The sequence below is a fragment of the Rhineura floridana genome, chromosome 19 (genome assembly GCF_030035675.1).
Source record: "Rhineura floridana isolate rRhiFlo1 chromosome 19, rRhiFlo1.hap2, whole genome shotgun sequence".
NCBI lineage: Eukaryota > Metazoa > Chordata > Lepidosauria > Squamata > Rhineuridae > Rhineura > Rhineura floridana.
In genome coordinates this window covers 26,017,818-26,038,941 of record NC_084498.1, presented here as the reverse complement: position 1 = coordinate 26,038,941, position 21,124 = coordinate 26,017,818, and the positions used below count along the sequence as shown (strand labels likewise).

Here is a 21,124-nt window from a genome sequence, read left to right as displayed (position 1 = left end):
TGTGCAGGGGGAAGGGAGAAGTCCACCTTGTGGTTTTCCCCATTACAGTGTTGCAAGAAAACCTGCACTTGGCTGAATTTTCTCTTCTCTTAAAGATACAAAATCATTCTCAGGCCCTGAGCCTGGCAACCCTAGACCTTTCTGACATAATAAAGCTAAACGTGTCATTCGGCGATTGCTGCCTGCTTGCTACCTAAGCCCTGCGGCAGAAGGTGTATAATTTTTGAAGCTGCAGCCAGCTGCCTCTGCCAAGGGCCAAAGGAGGGAGCCCGTCTGTAATTAAGAGCATCCATATTCAATCAAAGGAAACCATGGCTCTTTTGCTGAAAAGGAAGGAAAGATTACCACCTGTTGGTGGAAAGTGGCAGTGCTGGGATAGACGTGGTGCTGGTTTAAAAACCTACCCCGCTCCCCGCTGATTCAACTTGCCAGCCCTCATCTTTGAGCAACAAAGGCATTTGTGGTCAACAGATCTTTGCCCTTATGCTAGGAGTGGCTAATCTCATCACAGCGATGGAGAAAGCTCACTATGGGTGAGTTTCTGATTATCGTGCCGCTTTTAAAGACACTAGAGCTCTTCCAGGAAGAAAACATTGGCAACTCTACACCAAAAGTAGTGCTGCATTTCCCCACCTTCACTGTAGGCATTTCCCTTCCAACACGCACCGTTAAAAATTTGCATATTTCATGACACATCCAAACACAATTCAACATTAAAATACTCATTTAAGTAAGAAAATAGCAGCCTCGTGGCTTCAGGTGGATTTCGCAGAAACTCACAATGAAGATAAGAAAGCATCGACCTGGAGGAAATCAAAATGGCACCAGGGGTTTCCGTTCAGGACAGAAGGATCCGTGTTGGCACGCTGGGACAGAGTCAGACTGTGCAATGGAAGTCCCAGGCGAGTGCCTGCTGTCTTTGTTCCATGTTGTGCAAATGCCAAAGGCATTCAGATGTAGCCCCTACCATGCAGCCCTCCTCACTGCCGCCACACGGCGGGTGGCATGGCTATTAAAAGAGGGAGACAGTGTTCATCAAATAAAGCACAGTCAGCCACAATGCTTTCCTGCGCACCAAAATGGACAAAAGCCTCCCATTCATTTCAGAGTGGCCTGCGTAGGAAGAGCATTGAGCAGGGGGTTGGACTTGATGGCCTTGTAGGCCCCTTCCAACTCTACTATTCTATGATTCTATGATTCTATCCTACCACACTGCACACCTTCTAATGTGCGGGCTTGAGGTGCTCTTTGGAATGTTTGATTCAAGATCCAAAAGGTCCTGACCGCTCCCAGTAGGGACCTCTCATTGCCACTACTCCGAAAGAGCCTGGGTGAAGATGGGCAAGCCAATCCCTTCAGCTCCTCCCAACGGCACTTAAGTCAACGCAAGAGAGCTCAATGGGCAAATCTCCCGCCTGGCAAAAGTGTCGGCAGTAAAGGGCAAAGCTCAACCAGTTTGAATCCAGCCACTGGAGAAACCAGCGTGCTCAGAGCAAGAGTTGGTTGAGCCGCCGCAGTGATGCAGGTGCAAAACAAGGGGCCTTGTGCAGACGTTCATTGCTGTTTCCAAACTCCGACAGGGAACACCTGCAAGTCTTCTCTTGGGCTAGCTGTTGCTAGGTGCTGTTGGTCTCATTTTGCACTTGGAAACCCCCAGAGCTATGAGCTATTGGCTGACAGTTTGGAAGCGTCCATCTGCATGCCTGGAGGGTGATTCTCTAGGGTGCAGAAGGAGAGGGGCAGGAGGGATGAACAACAGAAAGGAACCCCCCCCAAAAAGCCAAGGACCCTCTACTCATTACCAACGAAGACCCTTATGGATGTCCTTGCAGACACAAGAGTAGAGCTCGATGGTTTCACAAATGGCAAAGTGTACTTGTAAACTATCTGCTGACTGTCTAGCTTTGAGCCTCAGCAAGACCTACCTAGACAAGGCAGAAACTGCATGAATTCAGAATGCGGCCCAGATCTAAGCATTAAAAAACCAACGCAGCCTGTCTCCAAGTGTAGCCTGGCTGGATCTGGCAAAAATAAATAAAGCCAAACAAAACCACATCTAATTTGACGCTCTGTCTCCAGTGGAAGGCTCACGAACAAAGGGCGGTGTGATGGTGCTCAGATAACTATCAGAGGCTCTGAACACAGGTGTCCAGATATTTTTTGGAACTGCAACTCCCATCAGCCCAAGCTAATGTGGCCGTTTTGGACTACAATTCCCATCAGCCCCAACTGTACTGAACTACAACTCCCATCAGCTTCAGCTGACACAGCCATGTTGGCTGGAGGTGATGGGAGTTGTAGCCCACATCATCTGGAAGTCACCAGGTGGCAGGTGGCTGCAAGAGTCTCAGCCCCTTCCTTCTATCTATTGCTCCTGTTCACAGCTGGGCTATGAGACGTAACAACCTTACATATTCCAAAGGGACCCCCATCCACGGAATTTGGCTCTTCCCCAGGATCTGACTGTGGACCGTTTCCCCTCCCTCTAGGCTTTAGAGAGCACTGCCTTGCTGTAGAGTTTATAATGCCTGTAAGCTGGTGATCGACCCCGAAAGATTTCGTGATCTATAGATGGACTCAAATCTACCAGTTTGGAATAAATATCTCTCCCCCTCTCCCCTCTATGGAAGATATCCCCTTTTCTGGAGGGGCAATGCGGAAAACTTAGGTCACATTTGAGGTTCCCAAGAATTGCCAGCTGGATCTTCTTCCTGTTTAGGCTCCCGGAGGTTCAGTAGGAGAAGGGCCCCCACAGAAACCGTTTTCAGGCTCAGCATGCTGACGGTGTCTGCCTGGACAGGGGTCCCTGAGTTCTGCAAACAGGGGGTCCATTCCGAAGCACTATCCACTGGCTCATCCTTTACCGCGTGGATCCTCTGGTGTTTGATAAGGTTGGCGCTCTGGCCAAAGGCTCTGTTGCAGTGGGAGCATTTAAAGGGCCCCTCGCCCATGTGGATCCGACGATGCCTGATCAGGGTGGAGCCCCGGCGAAAAGTTTTATCACAGTGAGGGCACTGGTAGGGCTTCTCTCCATCATGCAGCCGCTGGTGACGCATATATTCCTGCCGGCAGGTGAAGGTGGAGTCGCATGAAGCACAAGGATAGGGTTGTTCCCCAGTGTGGATTCTCTGGTGCCAGTAGAACTCTTGCTTGTACCGAAAGCTCTTGTCACAGCCGGGGCACTTGTAGGTCTTTTCCCCAGCATGACTTCTCTGGTGCCAGCTGTACTCTTGCTTGAATCGGAAGCTTTTCTCGCACTCGTTGCATTTGTACGGACGGTCCCCAACGTGGGCCCTCTGGTGCCACATGAACTCCTGCTTGAAGCGGAAGCTTTTCTCGCACTCGGCACACTTGTACGGCCGCTCCACAGAGTGGGTCTTCTGGTGCCATGTCAGCTCCTGCTTGAAGCGGAAGTTCTTCCCACAGAGCCCGCACTTGTGGGGCCACTCGGCCGTGTGGGCCCGCTGGTGCCACATCAGCTCTTGCTTGTGGCGGAAGACCTTCTCACAGACATTGCACTTGTAAATCTTCTCCCCGGCGTGCACTTTCTGGTGCCAGGTGTACTCGTGGAGAAACCGGAAGCTCTTGTCGCACTTCCCACACTTGTAGGGCCGCTCCTCCTTGGGGACTCTCTGGCGGATGCCGAGCCCTGAACAGTGCAGGCATGTGCAGGGCTGCGAGGTCACATGCCTTTGCTGAACTGCACCAGGCGGCAGGCCCTTTGTGCTGCTGCTCTCACACTCGGGGCAGACTTGCGTCACCTCTCCCGTGGGTCCCACGGAGGGGGCACCATGAGCCAAACGGGCAGGAAAGCATTTCTGACACTGGGTGCAGATCAGCAGCATCTCCTCGTGGGTGCTGGGCGGAGGAACTACGACACCCCCAGGCCAGAAACTGCCACCCGAGGCCCCAGGCTGCCCTACTTGAAATTCAACTGGGGCTGCATGCACACTAGCCACTGTGCAGTTTGGCCACCGGAGCTCAGTGGGCCACAGAGGCAGAGCAGCCATTCCGTTCACAGCCGAGGCGGCACTGAGGTGACCTCCTGACCATGTGGGAACTGTACGGATGGTCCCATTGCTCAGGTCCCCCTTCGTCGCCTCTGGCTGTACCGCACAGGAGGGCAGTCGCTCTAGGTTTTCCTCGGGACAGGGTTCCTTCTTAATCAGGATCTGGCCACCTGCAGCAATGGAAGACCAGATCCAGATGTTATACACGAGCAAGAGACAATCAGTTAGATCACAACAGATTACACGACTCTGTTTTGATCGAGAAAGACTATGACTCTGCACACCTACCTCAGCACAGCGTGGAAAGTCTCTCCTTTACGTACTCTTCGTGTTCTTGGGAAATGTCTGTAGCTCAGGTCCCATCTGCACTCTCCGTTTAAAGCACTCTTACACCACTTTAAGCAATCATGCCTTCCTCCAAAGAATCCTAGAAACTGTGGTTTGTTGAGGGTGCTGAGAGTTATTGGGAGACCCCCTCTTCCCCTCACAGAGGTACAATGCCCTGAGTGCTTTAATAATCCACCCCTCTTCCTAGGGAAGTCTGGGAATTGTCACTCTGTAAGGGGAAGAGGGGTCTAACAGAGTGTTTTCAATGTATGGTGCAGACGAGGCCTCAGTGGCATCACTGCCACGTAGAGATGGACAAAACTTCCCATTTCAGTTTCTCGTTTTTCGAAACTTAAGTTCGGTGCTCTGCATTTCCACATCAGTTTGTGATCTGTGATATATTTATTTTTTTAAAAGCCCTCATGAAAATTCATTAGCGTTTTTGTGCAAATTTCTCCCAACGTACACCTTGTTGTATGTGATTTTTCCTCCCTAATGTACACGTTTTTGCAACGCAATCTTCCCTAACAGGATGCATTTGGGGGTGTTATTTTCACTAACATATGCATTTGTAGGCACACTTTACCTGGGCGTATGCACTTTTTGTACATGTTACTCGGCTGGAGAGCTAAATTGCAAAGTTTGGAGGAGTGTGGATTTTGCAGGACGGCTGTGTTTCAATCCACATATTGCTTCGAAAGTCTGAATTTGGTACATTTGCCTTTCAATGTGATCTGACATTGATCCCTACATGACAAGCGAGCCCTGGAAAGCTACCCATGAGGTTCTGCAGCCCTTGGACTGAAAACACTTCTCCACCCCTCTCTTAAGCAACAAGAAAACCTTTAGTGAGTGGCACCACCTCACCACTCATTGTTTTAGTAGGCAAGGCCATCTTAGGAGAAGAAAAAACCCTCCCAAATAAAACACCATGAAGATTTTGGAATGCAGGTCTCCCGCTGCAGTAACGCACCAGATTCAGCCACATCTAAGGAGTGGTCAGAAGGCTCTGATACACTGATTGATGGTTTGGGGCTCACCGTAGAAGTTGTGGTTTGGAACCTCTCTCATCTTTGAGGACTGGAGTCTCCCATCACAGGGTTCCTCTCCTTGCTCGATCCTCGAGATGATGTCAGGCTTCTGGGCAGCAAGGCCTGGAAAAGCAGAGACCAACAGGGCAGTTCAGGGCTAGCCCTTGATGCCACCTGAGGCAAAGGGGAAGATGGTTCTCCCCTCATTCCATGCACTCCTGCCCTGGGGCAGTTCACTTCCTCTCCTTTCTAGGATTTTGAGCAGACCAGCTTGTTCCCTTTCACCTCTCCTTCTCTCTGCTCCCCCCCCCCATGCCACAGAAACCAAAAAATCAGTTTGGCAATCAGTAGTTAACATCAGGGTAGTTTTGAAAGGTTCACTTGGCCATCTTGATTCAAAATGGCACCCAATTATATCCAAACATAGACAAAAATCTGTGCCTTGATCTCAGGAACCATCAGTGCAAAATTTGGTGACAGTATCTTAAGAGATATCCAAATGCATAGCAAATGAACAAGATTATTGTTGTTGCTGTTGTTGTTACTACTGCTACTGCTACTACTACTGCTACTGCTACTACTACTGCTACTGCTACTGCTACTGCTACTACTACTACTACTCCTACTGCTACTACTGCTACTACTACTACTACTGCTACTACTACTACTACTACTGCTACTGCTACTGCTACTACTACTACTACTACTACTACTGCTACTACTACTACTACTACTACTACTGCTACTACTACTACTACTACTGCTACTACTACTACTACTACCCACCTTTCACCGAAAGGTCCCAGGACGGGTAACAAGAAGTTTCCAAAATATATAGTAGATTTCCTTTTTTACTTGTAGGCCATTTTAGGTTGTGGTTGTTGTTTTTTTAAATAGAAGAGTGGGATATAAATTATAAACTCAACAAAATGAAGGCCTACTTTTTTGGAGCCCCACATTCACTGGGTAGCCACAACCATCGAACCCTCAAACAGCAGATAGCTACCTACCTAATGAAACCAGCGCCTCGTAGTTGGCTCTCATTACGTCCTTGTAAAGCCCTTTCTGCCAATCTGTCAGTTCCTTCCATTCCTCCAGGGAAAAATAGATGGCCACTTCATCAAAAGTCACAGGGTCCTGAAAGAGGAATGATACCAACACACTTTCCACAACCTCGGCTTCTAGACTCATGCATAAGGTTGATTGGGATCTACTGGTAGATCTCTAAGTGATTTGCAGGAGATCAGCAAGGATTCGGATTCACAATTGTTTCACATGAGCAGCAACAAGAATGCCTTTTGTCTCTCTTCTAAACTGAGGGCTGTATATCCAACATTTTCTGTCCATTAGCATAAGGTTTCTTGCGCTAGCCTGGCGGATGGATGAGTTTTAATGTTGCACAACAGAGGAATCCAATGCAACAGTTGCACTAGCGGAAACTAATTCGTGCAACAGATTGTGCCATCTGTCGTGCAACAAAGTTACCATCAGCTTATGTATCTTTTTATTTTATTTATTTATTTATAGAATCATCGAGTTGGAAGGGGCCTTGTAGGCCATCGAGTCCAACCCCCTGCTCACAGCAGGAAATCCACAGCTAGAGCATCTCCCGCAGATAGCTGTCCAGCCTCTGCTTGAAGACATCCAGCGAAGGGGATCCCACCACCTCCCTAGGCAGTCGGTTCCATTGCTGAACTGCCCTTACTGTCAAGAAGTTCCTTCTAATGTCCAATCTGAATCTACGCTCCTGCAACTTAAAACCATTAGACCTAGTCCTACCCTCTGGGGCAGCAGAGAACAAATCTGATTGACTGATTGGTTTATATCCCACCCGCCCTGCCAGTAGGAGCCCAGGGAGGCAAACAAAAGCACTAAAAAACCACTTTAAAACATCTTAAAAACAGACTTCACAATATATTAAAACAAAACAAAAATGGACAACAGATCTGGGGTGATATTAGGGATGGCTAAACTCAGCAATTGACAATGAATGGCCAAATATGTTAATTTCCATTCCTCTCATTTTCCAAATCTTACATTCTGTTCTCCCCATTTTCATACGTTTGCTTTTTATTATTATTAAGTCCTCATGAAAATTCATCAGCATTTTAGTGTGAATTTATCTTAATATACACGTTTTTGCAAAGCCATTTTGCCTATTATACACTTTTTTGCCATGCAATTTTCCCTAACAGAGTGCATTTTTGTATGTTCTTTTCATTGATATATGCATTTATGTGCCTGCTTTACCCTTGTGTATGCATTTTTGTACAGATTACTTGGCTGGGGAATTGCATTTCAAAATCCAGAGAAGTGTGAACTTTGAAGGACGGCTGTGTTTCAATTCTCATATTGTTTCAGAAAGTGCAAATTAGGTAAGTTTGCATTTAAATGCAAACCGAATCAGATTCAACCCTACTCTTGACTCACTTTGTAGAATTCACCAGGGGCTGCGCATGAGATGGTGGCTCCATTTCATTTCAGTGGGGCTCGCACAGGGGACCATCCAATCCTTTTTTAAATGAGTGGGCTGGACAGGGATGGAGAGTTCATATTTTCTTTGCATATATCAGGTTTGGGTCTCGACATCAAAAACAGATACAAGAGCGAAGCCCCAGCTAGGATAAAGCTCAGCCAGTGAGAACTCTGAGCTTGTCTTATTTTGCTTCTGGTTGAGGGCACAATAGAAATGATGAAGGATAATAAACAGATCAGGTGCTGATGACAGAAGCTTTTACAGAAAGGGGCAAGAGCCTCTTACCCAAAGCATAGACTCAGCAGCTCCAGCCATCTCTCAAGCCGATGCTCCTCTGAACTGGACTCTCAAAGGCTTGATTACTCCTCGTGCTGCCAAAAAATAACTGAGGTGATGAGGGTGGCCCTGGAATCAGTACTGTGGCTGCTTATGGCTGCGTGGGTCCTGTCTTGCAGGCCATTGTTCCGTAGTCAAAGCAGACATAAAAAGGAGGGCTCCAATTTTATCTTTGTTGCCTGTCGGGAGATGGGAGAGAAAAAAAAATAATGGAGGGGTGATGAGAGAAATATAGTTTAAAACCAGGCAGGTCTGCCAATTCCAAGTTTTGAAAACTCAAAGGCGTTGGTGGCTTTGAATAAATTTGCATAAAGCTTATGCAAATTGCGCCTTTGCCTGGGGAGGAAGAAAAGCTCATTTCCATAAAGGGAATTTAGCAACCCTCCCTTGAATCACTCGCCTCCTTCTTCCTGCACCGCAATGCTTCTGCAGCGGAGAGGAAGGACGCAGATGGAGACCATTTCCTGGCACGCAGCTGCAGCAGGGATGTCAGGGTCTGGGTCTTGTTTGGAGCAGTCCCTGGAAGATCTGGCTCCAAACGCCAGGGCTCTGGGCAAGATCACATGTGCTGTGATCTTTGGTCAGCAGTCACAGTGCCAAGTGGCCAGTGGCCCATGTGAATGGGCTGCTGCCAAAGCCAAGTGCCACCAGAAGGTGCTTCGGCATTATTTCAAATGCATCCTCGGGCCTCTGCCAGGCTGCAGTTTTCCTCTCGCAGCCCACTTACCCTGGGCTGTCTGCACTGGATCTGACAGCCACCATTTTTATTTCCCACAGTGCCTTGGGGCAACGCTATATTGAGGGCATTATGCAAAATTAAAGCGAATTTAAAGTACCTCCCAAAGAATCCTGAGAACTGTAGTTTGTTAAGGTTGCAGGGAATTGTAGTTCCGCGAGGGGTAAATGACTGTTCCCAGGGTTCTTGGGGAGGGGGGTAAGATTTGCTTTAAAGGTGCTTTACACATATGACGTATACACAGCCCTTGACTCAGAAACGGCTCTGTATTTATTTTATCCCAGATCTGTTCTAGACATTGAACATGTTTTTAAAATACGTTTTTTGTTAAATCACTTTGGGATTATTTTGGGGAAGTAATTCATAAATGAAATAAATAACTGTTAAGCAACTAACAAACTGAACAGATAAATCACAGCCACAACATCTTGTGGCAGATAATTCCCTAAGTTCATTATGCGTTGCTCAAAGAAATATTTGTGCCTGCTGTGACTCCCTCCCATCCTTTTCCCTCGGAACAAGGAGTAGGTGTTGCCAACTGACCAGAGTTCACCAGACAAGGCTTTAAAGAGCACCTGGATATGCAGAAATCAGCAGATGATGATTTCTTGCTGCCTGGAGATAAGGCAGTACCAGGTGTGATCATGTTTCACACCAGCCTTCTCTTACAGGCAAAGCTCCAGTAGCCAGACAGACAGTTGGCAACCCTAAATTGTGACTCTGTGTGTTTGCCACTGCTCCTTTATAGTGTCAACAAGGTAAAGAGTGAGTGAGCAAGAGAGCTTCATTTTAAGAGAGACCCATTTCTAAAACATCTGAATAAAATGGCCCTTTTACAAAGATGAAGCCTCCATCCTGGAAAAACTGCACAAACCAGCCTCATGCAGCAGGACATTTCAAAAGCCAGGCCCTGGAGTCCAGCTCATTCATGCAAATTTTATGCAAACAGCATGAGCAATGTGCAGATTAAGCGTGCATATAAGCCACAGCCCCTCTGGCTCCTGAAGCGTTTCCATGGCGGCCTGCTGTCGCTGCCGCAGTGTGACATTGTGGGGCTCAGAAAAGGCCCCCTGGTCAGATGGGACAAGCATTTGGGTGAAGGCAGGGGCCAAAACCTTGGAACCTTTGGAAAACAGGGACAGTTTCCCCTTCCGTTGGGATGCAACGGAGCATGAGCAAATATGGCCTGCTGCCTGAAGTGGTTCTTGTCCAGAATGCTGACACTGTTCTGTGGAATGGGTCCAGCGGCTTTTAGTGACCAGCAAGTGACCCAATAAGGCAGCCTTTGCCAATTTGGCATCCTCCAGATGTTTTGGACTTCACCTCCCATCAGCCTCAGCTGGTGCAGCCATAGGATGCTAGGGGGATAGTCGTGCTGCCTGGACCTGTTGGGTGTTGCACTCCAACCACATCTGAAAGGCACCAGGTTGGCGAAGGATGCAATAAGGAGTGGGTGTGTCTGAAAAGGGGGATTCTTTATTTGGGTAGAAAAGGCTCATCACCTTAGAACCTAAAGTTAATCTTAGATTAAGCACCTTGCGGCATCAACCTATGCATTTTGACTGCAGGAAAACCTTCTCCCATCCCCGCCTCAGCAGTATCACATCATACAACAGCTGGTGACATACATGATGGAAAAATGCTGCTCTGCTGAAACAATCCACTCCATCAGGAAAGCTAGTATGTCAAGGAGAAGGTTAGGCCAAAACTCTTTCCCCCAACATGCTAATTTTCCAAGTGGAGGGAATGTTTTGGAATGCTCCTCCAAATAGAAAAATAAAAATCCATCTATGTAGAAAACCGTCCTGTTGGCTAATATGCTTTTTCCTGGCATTCGGGTTGTCTAATCCAGCTTTCCCCCCGACATGCTGATTTTCTAGCTGCAGGGAATTCAAGCACACCATTTTCCACATGCTGGACAACCTCAAGGCTCAGATAAGCCCCATACACAGCTGCCCTTCTCACCGCATGGGCACGCTGATGAAACGGCAACCTTCCCAATGGCACAGGCCACAAAGGTAGCCAATGTGCTGCCCTCCTGACAGCGGCGGCCGGTACCTCCATGTCAGTGGGTCAGTGAATCTGCTCCAGGTTTTTAGTCCAAACTTTCAAGCAGAAGCACCTTGGGCAGTGCCTTGAAAGTTTGAACTAAAACCCAGAACGGATTCCACTGCCCCACTGACATGGAGCCACCAGCCGCAACTGCTTTCTACAAAAAAAGCAGTTGGACAATAACTCCCATCAACCCCAGCTAACATCTCCATGGTCAGGGATGATGGGTGCTGTAGTCCAACAACAGCTGGGGAGAAGCAGCTTGACTATCCCTGGAGGTGAAAGGGGCTGAACGGAAGGCAGTGTTGCACTTCTGATCATGGTGATGCAATCAGAGATCAGGCGCTGCCCTCTTCCACTTCCTGAAGGAGCCCCTTTCCTTCTCCCCTAGAAGGAAACCCACCAACCCTCATCACCACCATCGCTCCCTAAGACACAATGCAGGCAGTTCATCTACAACAACCGGGCATGTGCCACCACCACCCCCTAGCTCCCCAAACAGGAGCCACTGTTTCACCCACTCCCATGGGCAGCTCCCTCCCACCATCCAGCCAGAACTGGAGCCAGCTCTGCTTTAAACCTGCCTGACAGCGTCCCTTCCCCTCCCCTCCTCTCCCCTCCTCAGCCTTGTTCCGGGAAATGCAAATATGCACCCATTTAAATGATCTAATATATGCAAATGAACAGCGCCTGCTTTTCCTCTCTCTCTGTCTCTGGAGAAAGTGGCATGCCTCAGCATTAGACAATAGGCCATTTTAAAAATGTGCATACATTTAAATGAATTAACATATGCAAATAAACCACAGCTGAGATTTCTCTCGTCCTGTTTTGGGTGCGGCTGGAAAAGCAAACATTTGGAATATGTAGCTGCCGCATCCACACACAATCAGAAGAGGAGAAGTATATACATGGTACAATCCTAGGCACGCTTACTCAGGAGTAGGCTCCACTGAGCTCGGTGGGGCTTAATTCTGAGTAAACCTGCTTCGGATTACACCATTGGAACTAGGACATGTCTTTAAAGCAGACTTCAGCAACCTGGAACTCCAGATGTTTTGGTCTACACTGCAGGGCTCCAGGTTAGTGAAGGCTTATACCACCATGAAACACTGAGCCAAGAAATTCATATTATGAAAAGGCTGAAATTTGAATTCTTCTGAAATAAGACAGCAACCACTCTAGACTTCTAAATTGTAATTACTGCCATGGGTCCTCCCCCACCCCACCTGAATTCTGGGAATTGTAGCTTTGTCATTGGAGGGAGAACCGCTTACAGAATTTGCAGCACTCTCATCAAGCTGCCATTCCTGTGAGTCTCACATTTAAATCTGTGGTCCAGGCATAGGGTTGCCAGGCTCAGGGCCTGAGAATGATTCTGTATCTTTAAGAGAAGAGAAAATTCAGCCAAGTGCAGGTTTTCTTGCAACACTGTAATGGGGAAAACCACTAGGTGAAATTCTCCCTTCCCCCTGCACAACATTTAAAGATACAGAAGACCTCTTGGAGGCTGGGGCTGGCAACCAAGAGGTTTTCTGTAACTTTAAAAGTTCAAAAGCAGGCAGAGGGATCTGTCATCTCTGATCTTAGCACTGAGCACCACAACACTGAGATCAGAGATATGCCCTCTGCCTGCTTTTTAAGAGGCAAAGGCAGCATTTCTCTTTACTCTTTGTCCAGTGCTGGATCTAAGGGAATTCTCTGCCACATATGGCTTTACAACAGGGAAGGAACTGGCAATCCCACCCCATATATACAGTCTGCCTAGTAAACGTCACAAGACGTCACCCTAAGAGTTGGAAACGACTCACACTACAAGTGCGGGGACACCTTTACCTTTATGGCTTTACAAAGGGGAAGGCGCTCAAAGCTATGGAAGTTGAGGGGGCCCTGAGCAACACCCTCCTTTTGCGATTGGTTTTCCACCTGGAGACTTTTGGGTTTCACCTGGCTTCTGTGTGATTTAAATATAGATGGACTGATTAAAAAAAAGTTCAGCTATGTAAATATGCCTTTGCAAGCTTAAGACATCTGCTCCTTTGTTACCACTGACATAGCCCATACACAGCAGTTTGAATCCAATGCTCATCCTACTCAGAGATGGCTAACTTAGTTCCATTAATTTCTGTGGGTCTAATTTGAGTAGGACTTAGCTGAATACAGCCCAACATTACCAGTCGTTCATTCATTCACTCTATTCATATACCACCTTTTAGTGATGATCTCAAGACAGCATCTGACAAATAACATCATGCAATGCAATCATATCTTCTCTGTGTGCAAGTTTTCCATGGTCCTTGGTGATTTTTTTTTTATACAGGACATCTTTTAAAATGCATGCTCTTAGTCCTCTGGAGTGGAAAAGCAGGATTACAAAAAATCAAAATAAATACTAAACAGCCCAACAGTCAGAGGCAGCACACATATAACCCCAAAAGCCAGCTTTTGGAATCAGACTGCTCAGGAGAGCTGCTGCCTCTCCAGACTAGCTGGTGGGTTTCCCAAGACACCTGGGCACCCCGTTCCCAAAAGCGGCTCACCAACATGCAGAGGGATGCTGGACATCTGGTGCGCTCCAGAGGTTTTGGACTGCAACCCCCTTCAGCCCCAGGCAGCCCCTGCAGAGGATTGCAGCCTAAACAGATATTTTTTTGGTCAAGGCTTTGTCAAGAAAAGGCGCTCCCACACTTGATCCTTAACTGGAGAGGTTCTTCCTAGAGCCCAGGTTTTTTCAGCTACACGCGGACAGCACATGCCCACAACCTGGATGCAACCTTTGGTGGGGGGGATCCCGACAACGTCAAAACAGCGGTGCTTGAGCTGCCTTTCCCCGCCAGGCCCTCCCCAGAGCAGAGTTCCATATGGTGAATGTGTTTGTAGGTGGGGAAGCGAGAGCCTGAGATGCTGCCAGAAATGAAAAATCAAGACGATTCCAAAAAGTGAAACTCAAACCGGGATGGCTTGTGTTCTGCCCAGGCGTGAAACAAAGAGGTTTGCCCTTGTCGTTTCCTTTTTCTGGCTAACTCCAAGAGTTTCTGGAGCGGACTCCCCACGCACAGCCAGCCCTGAAAGTTGACCCAAAGTCCAACCAAACTCGTTGGCACTGAAGGCTTCAGCCCGATGCCTGTTTCCTCGGGAGTAAATCCCACGGAATGCAGCAAGACCAACTTTTTTTTTTTTTAACGACACCCGCTTAGGGGCTGATCTGCAACGCGGGGCCCTTCTAAGCTCTTTGCTGATAAACACCCGTCACTTACCCGCGAGTATTCCCATGGTGCGAGGAAAGGCGTGCAGGGGCGCTTACACGGATCGGGGCCGCCGCGGCTTGCCACCCGTTGCCTTTCTGCGCCACCCCCTCTGTTTTTGTTGCAAAAGTGGCAACAGAGGAGAGAGGGTGTTGCCCCCGCTTGGTCGATCCGGATCCGGATCCGGATCAGCCCTTTGACAAGAACAGCAAGGCAAAAGCAAAAGAGAGAAAACGGAGCCGGCGATCCCGGACAGCTACTCTGCTCGCCTCCGTCTCCCTGACAGTGCGGTTCAGAGTGAAAAGGCTACGGGGGCTGTCCGCAAAGCTCTCCGAGGATTAACTCTTGCCTCCCCAGCGGCTGCAATCCGGAAGGCAGGCGGGAGATCCGCATACCGCCCCCCCCTGGCCGGCTCCCCTTTCCAGCAAGACGCGTGTTTGGAGACGTGCAGACAAAAGGGCTCTGAACTGCCTCCCTCCCGCGCCCCCCCCAAAAAAAACACATTTGGGCACTGTGGTCCCAAAGGGCTTTGCATGACCAGCGGTCCTTATTTTTTTATTTCTTTATAAAATATACTTGTTTGCCGACAACTCCTATTAAATTTCGAGGCGGTGTGCGCAGCAATCGATGTACACGCATGATAAAAGCATAGGGCACTATGCAAACGGTACAAAAATAATCACTGCAGCGACTGCAGCCGCTGTGCGCAAGGCTCTGTCTGGCAGCAACAAAAACGCCTGTTACAGGGGCTGGCTGAAGAGCAGGCAAGCCTTGGGGTGGCTTTTCTAGACATGAACAGACTCTCTTCCAAGGTACAGACTGGCTCCTGTATCCTTTAGCTCAAGGGTGGGGGACCTTCAGACTCGGGGACCAAATGCAGCCCTCCAAGACTCTCCCCAGACTACCCCCTTCACTGGCTCTGCTTTGCACCCGGTTGAGGGTTTTTGCCTGGCTGGGATAAGTCCTTGCACTCTGATCCTGCCTCTTGTTTGGGGCATGTGAGTGTGCGTAAGAACTAGCCTACTGTACAAAGGTACATTTTACATTACCTGCCGTACCCAGCCACTTGTGACCCTGGCCCCTCCCACCACTAGCATGTGGCCCTCAGAAGGTTGCCCAGACGAGAATGTGGCCCTCAGGCTGGAAGGAGGTTCTCCATATTTGCTTGCTTGCTTTTGCTACAACATTCTCTCTCTCTCTCCATCTCCACGGCCCTTTTTTTCAGAGTGCAGGGAAGAGGCGACCTCGCCCTGCCGCAGGGATGCTGCATCATGTTAAAAGACTTTCTGGTCAGAAAACAAGACAGGGCAGCTTGTAAAGTGCCTAGGAGGTGGCATATTTGGGCTAGAGCAGCCTTTCCCAACCAGTGTGCCTCCAGATGTTGTTGGACCACAATTCCCATCTTTCCTGACCATTGGCAATGCTGGCTGAGGCTGATGGGAGTTGTAGTCCAACAACATCTGGAGGCATACTGGTTGGGAAAGGCTGGGCTAGAGTGCTCTTGTGCACAGGTCCTACTTGTGGCAGGCCTCTCATGTTTAGGGCAACTGGTTGGCCACTGTGAGAACAGGATGCTGGACTAAATGCCCCCCCTTTAAAGACATGTAGTGTTCAGCCGCTGGGGGCGGCAAGGGGGACACACACCAAAACTTGCAAAGTAAAGATTGTATCCAATGTTATTGTCTATTTTTATTTTTTATTTTTGTTTACCAAAATTTATACACCGCTTGTGAGAAACCGCTAAAGTGTTTTACAAAACAAAACAAAAATGAAAATGAACAATACAAACAGTTTAAAACAAACAGTTAAAAAGCGATTAAAACAGCGGTAGACTAAAAGAAGATTACAACACATCAGCATTTGTGTGTCTGGATGGGCCTGCCTAAACACAAACGTTTCAAGCAGGCACCGAAGAGAGTGCAGCGAAGGTACCTGCCTGATGCCAATAGGCAGGGAGTTCCAAAGCTTAGGTGCTGCCGCACTAATGACTAACTTAAGTCCACTAATTTTCAGTGGGTCCTACTCTGAGTATAGCTAACAGTTTATTCGGTAAGGGCCCATGGCTCAGTGACAGGGCGTCTGATTGGCCTGCAGAAGCTCCCTGAGAGGCTCTTGACTTTTTCTCTGTGGCTCCTGTCTTTTGTGTACGTCGTCGTGGGGTGGAATGAGAAGAGGGAGGAACACGGTGCCAGTTTCCAATCACGGCTGCACCAAGACAAACAAAAACATCTGGAATTCCCCCCTTACTGTTTTCTACTGTAGCTTTCACCCCATGGGGAGGCTTCAGAAGGAACCAAGAAGTTCCATCTCCAAGAGAAGGCGTTGTTCATCTAGTTGTTCTATCTCTAATGCCTCTACACATAATAATAATAATAAAAATAAAGTCCCCACGCATGGGTCGTGCAGGCCCGGCGTCAACCTTGCGCGTGCGCAGTGACAACACTTGAGGCCCTGACGTCGCCTTCCTCCAGGGCGGCCTGCGTTTCGTATTCACGCGTGAGAGCAGGAAGTCTCGCGGGAGCTGATTCAACACGGAGGGAGGGAGAAGAGGGCCGCGCTTCGGGACTCGAGCCGGGAAGGATCGTCGCTGCAGCCATGACCTCCGCGCTGGAGAACTACATTAACCGTATCCTTCCGCTGCCCGAGGGGGATTATACCCAGGGGAGGGGGGTAAAGAGATATGAAGGGGAATATCATGCAATATAATATATTTGTGGAAATGTCGCCTCGTTCTTCCCTCAGCTGCGCGCGAGGCTTTTGCCCCCTTTTTTTGTGTCTCTTTCTCAAGCGGCCGTTGGGGGGGGGCGGGACCGTCCTTCGACTGGCTGCGCGCGCAACACCCCCGTTCATTTTAATATATATATATTAAATTAAGTTACTACTGTATGCTTAAGCCAGCCTTCCTCAGCCTTGTGCTCTCTCCAGGTGTTTTTTGGACTGCAGCTACTCCCCACAGCATGAGGTGGATAGTTTGGACCACAACTCCCGTCAGTCCCTGCGAGCTGGCGTTCAAAATGGCCGCGCTGGCTGGGGCTAATGGGAGTTGTAGTCCAAAAATGGTCAGTTCAAAATGGCCGCGCTGGCTGGGGCTGATGGGAGTTAACGATGCAACATGTTACCATAGCTTTTAGATGAATGGAATCTTAAAAGCAGGTCTGTTCAGAATCTTAAGTTCCATTTTCAGTTGATGGTAGTTGTACATATATGTGTGCTGCTTATTCATAAAATGTCTGCCCTAAACCATTACATTGAATTCGGGAACTTATGGAAGAAAAGACAGGAGATGCAGTGCAAACGTCTCAGCCTGGCTGTGGCTGATAGGAGCTGGCGTCCAAAATCATCCTCAAGCAGGGGTGGCCAGCCTGGTGCCCTCCAGAGGTCACTGGACATTGTCCCTGACCATTGGCCATGCTGGCTGCTGGGAATTGGAGTCCAACAAACTGTTCGAGGGCACCATGTTGGCGGCTGCTGATGTGGAGGGAGCCAGGATGCACAAGGCTGTCCTAATGGTAGCCCTCTTTAGGTGTTACCATCTAGTGAAGGTCCACTTCTGTGTCTTCCAATTTTTAATGGTACTGCGAAATATTTTGCGATGCTGGTTTTAATCATACACCGCTCTGCACACCAGTTTTAAGAGCAGGGCTTTGGGAAGGGGGCAGGTGCTGTCTATTTGCTTCTCAGCAGCAGCCCATAATAGCCCCCTGTGTTCCTTAAAACAGATGAGTGGGCAGGCGGGCTGTCACTTTGGGAGCTCTCTGAAGTCTGTGTACGTGTCTGTGCTCTCGTGGTATATAGACAGCTGTGTTTGCTTTTTTCCCCTTCAGCCTCACACTTTGTTTTTTAAAAGGCCTTACAGCACAAGGGCTAGCCAAAGCTAACCCACCTTGAATCTTGTTACTGTATCTTATCTTAAAATCTTTAATTTGAGTCTCAGGTACTGTTGCTGTAATTACTTCAGATGGCCGGATGATTGTGGTAAGAATGCCCCTTGAGTATAAATCTTAACCTTTTCTGACGTCGTAACAAACTCAGATATGATTGCTGAAGATATATTTGCAACTGCCACTAATTTCAACATAGGCTGCTGTCCTATGCATGCTTGGGAGTAAGTTCCTGTTGAACTCAGTGGGACTTCTGAGTAAATGTGCATAACATTGGATTTGATTTCTTAACTAGAATATACATAATGTAGGCTTTCGCTGGAGTGCAAGCTTAATTGAAATATAATTCATAAGTCATGTCAATTTATTAGAAGTGAGAATTTCACATAGGTCCTTACCATAAATAACAGGCATATTTTGTAGAAGAAATCTATCTTAGAGGAGTTGGATAATAATCAAGAGTTGAAGAGATGAAAATTTTCATAGATATAAAACATTGACAGCATGTTGCACACCAATGAACCGCTGTCTTTTATTTTCCTTTGTAATTCTGTTGGTGGGGAAAGTTGCAAATAAATAGTGTTTATAATTTATAATCATTTAGTGTTAGAAGTTCCTCTGAAAAGTTACTCTTTAAAAAAACTATTTAAGTGAGCTTAATTGTTAGAGAGGTTTTATCATTGTTGGTGGTATGTGGTGTGATGCTGTTTGGTATATGTTTATGAACGAAGAAAAATCTGAGAATTAAGAATATTCCATGCTTTTACATTTTTATCTTTTTTAGGGGACTCTCAAAGGCTTTGATCAGACCATCAACTTAATTTTGGATGAAAGTCATGAAAGAGTGTTCAGTTCTTCACAAGGAGTGGAACAAGTAGTATTAGGATTGTACATTGTAAGAGGCGATAATGTGTAAGTCTTCCCCCCTCCCAATTTTTTTAAGGTAGTGCCCTCTGTGCTGCAAATCACTTAGCTCTCAAGGCTTGGATGGTCTGTTTTAGAATTTAGACACTCCATCCCATGCCCCTGGTGGCTTTACTAGAGTGCGCTCTCTGCTTCTTCCTGTTGCTGCATTGCGTCCGGTCCAGCTCTTGTATTGTGGGGATGGTGTGGCCACTCTCTCCATATAGGTTTGTCAAAACTACAATGAAAGAACTGTTCTGTTCCCTCCCTTTCCCTCCTCCTCCACTGTCCTCTGGTGATCTGGGCTTCGATACTTCCTGTATCAGAGTTGGCTAACTTGTGGCCCTCCAGATGTTGTGGGACTCCCAGCAATCATTGGAGCCAGTGGTAAGGGATGATGGGAGCTGTAGTCCAGCATCATCTGGACGGCCACAGGTTAACCATCCATGCCTTGTATGTCCCTTCACATGTGGCTTCTATATTCCTTTGCTGCTGGAACGGCAACAACCACTCTTTCTGTAATGTTAAGAATCGAGCTTTAGGCTGCAATTCTAACTCTCACTTACCTGGGAGTAAGCCGCATTGAATTTTATAGGACTTGCTTCTGAGCAGACATGGTTACGATAGCACTGTTAGTCTTGTGCCTGGGTGTCTGCTAGCAACTGAGCAAGCAGCTCATTGTTTTTCACCTGGAGTTTGACATTTCTTCTCAAAATATCCAAAAGCTTGATTTTTTTTGGTTTGTTTTCTCAAAGCAAGTCCCACTGAATTCACTGGTATTTACTCCCAGGTAAATATGCATCGGATTGTAACTTGAGCTGTGAAGAATTCAATAGACAGTGGGTGCTGAGTTGGTCATGAAAGACATGGGTGGGGAAACCTATGAAAAGCTATTGATTAGCGGCAGAAATCTTGTTCCATTGTATCAACTTCGTTTCAGATCTGAACATATTTCACATTTTAGCAATCAATAATTTCTTTTTTCAGTGCTGTAATTGGAGAAATTGATGAAGAGACAGATTCAGCACTGGACTTAGGGAATATTCGAGCAGAACCTTTGAACTCTGTTGTACATTGACAAGCGTATAAAAGGACTTTTGGCTGTAAAAAACTATTTATAGAATGACATGGCTACATTTTTTATACAAGTTCTAACAACCTGGATAGTTAATCCTTTTTAATTTTGAATGTTATGGTTTGATATGTATATTAAAGCCTACATTTTATTAAAGACTCATGAGCTTGTTCAAAATCTATGACACCTGAAAATAACAGTAACCTTTAAAGGAGCCTTGCACGCATTTCTGGATTCATATACGTCTTTGAAATTCATATAGCAAATTACATGATAGCCTGATCCTAAGCATGTTTACACAGAAGCAAGTCCATCCATGTTCACAGTTCTTGAGTAATGTACCGAAGATTGTAGCTCTGCCACATTCGACAGAGCATCAGTGTTTTTTGTGAACCTGCTTACAAGTTTTCTAAAACCAAATAGTATATAAATTTTGTTAAATAAGTTCATTAAAGAAAGAATGTTTCTGTAGTGCATAGTTTGGATAGTAAAATTAAAGTCAAATACTGCAATAACCAGGTGAAAAGCAGAAATGAAATCATTAGTGTTGTAAACAAGTTGACAGCAAAACATGGACATCTCCATGAAAAAAACCTTTTTGAGAACTGGGGAATTCTATTTATTCAACAGCAAAAATGGGCATGGCTAGAAATACTGCTAATAAATACACATTGGAAAGAAAATGATGCCTTGCTCCATAGAAGGGAGATGTCCGGCATCAAAATCAGATTGTATTGGTATATTCTGTTCTTGTCCATGAATAAAACATTTTGGAAGAAAGTTATTCTGCCCACCCTGGTGAGATACTAGAGCTACCCTGCCCTGTAAACTGGGGTTTCCAGCTAATTTTTAGAGTAAACCCATTGAAATTAACAGCTGTTAGGCATGTCTGTGCATTTTAATGGGCCTGTGCTGAGTATGACTAATCTGAATACAACCTTTGGTCTGCTACAAAACAGTCCTAGTTTAAGAATATTCAACCAATATTATATTGCCAACCAATAAAATGCAAACCGTCATCCAAACTCAATACTTTTATTTTTAAAAAAGGTTAC

At 47.0% G+C, this 21,124-nt stretch overlaps 2 protein-coding genes across 3 annotated transcripts; one reads left to right on the top strand and one right to left on the bottom strand.

Moving 5' to 3' along the window:
- Positions 1 to 706: 706 nt before the first annotated feature.
- On the bottom strand, positions 707 to 14,489 carry LOC133373410 (zinc finger protein 14 homolog). Its single transcript, XM_061603095.1, has 5 exons — positions 14,223 to 14,489; positions 8,130 to 8,359; positions 6,379 to 6,505; positions 5,378 to 5,491; positions 707 to 4,180 (listed from the first exon to the last, which is right to left on the bottom strand). Exons 2-5 carry the CDS (start codon positions 8,157 to 8,159, stop codon positions 2,670 to 2,672), a joined length of 1,782 nt encoding a protein of 593 aa, XP_061459079.1. The 5' UTR covers positions 8,160 to 8,359; positions 14,223 to 14,489; the 3' UTR covers positions 707 to 2,669.
- Positions 14,490 to 16,624: 2,135 nt separating this feature from the next.
- Positions 16,625 to 20,227, top strand: LSM8 (LSM8 homolog, U6 small nuclear RNA associated). Of its 2 annotated transcripts, none has more exons than XM_061603058.1 (4): positions 16,625 to 16,836; positions 18,139 to 18,185; positions 18,876 to 19,003; positions 19,982 to 20,227. In XM_061603058.1, exons 1-4 carry the CDS (start codon positions 16,806 to 16,808, stop codon positions 20,070 to 20,072), a joined length of 297 nt encoding a protein of 98 aa, XP_061459042.1. In that variant the 5' UTR covers positions 16,625 to 16,805; the 3' UTR covers positions 20,073 to 20,227. The 2 variants fall into 2 exon arrangements, with proteins under 2 accessions (XP_061459042.1, XP_061459043.1); XM_061603059.1 differs by having other exon boundaries at positions 16,630 to 16,836; positions 18,145 to 18,185.
- Positions 20,228 to 21,124: the final 897 nt, after the last annotated feature.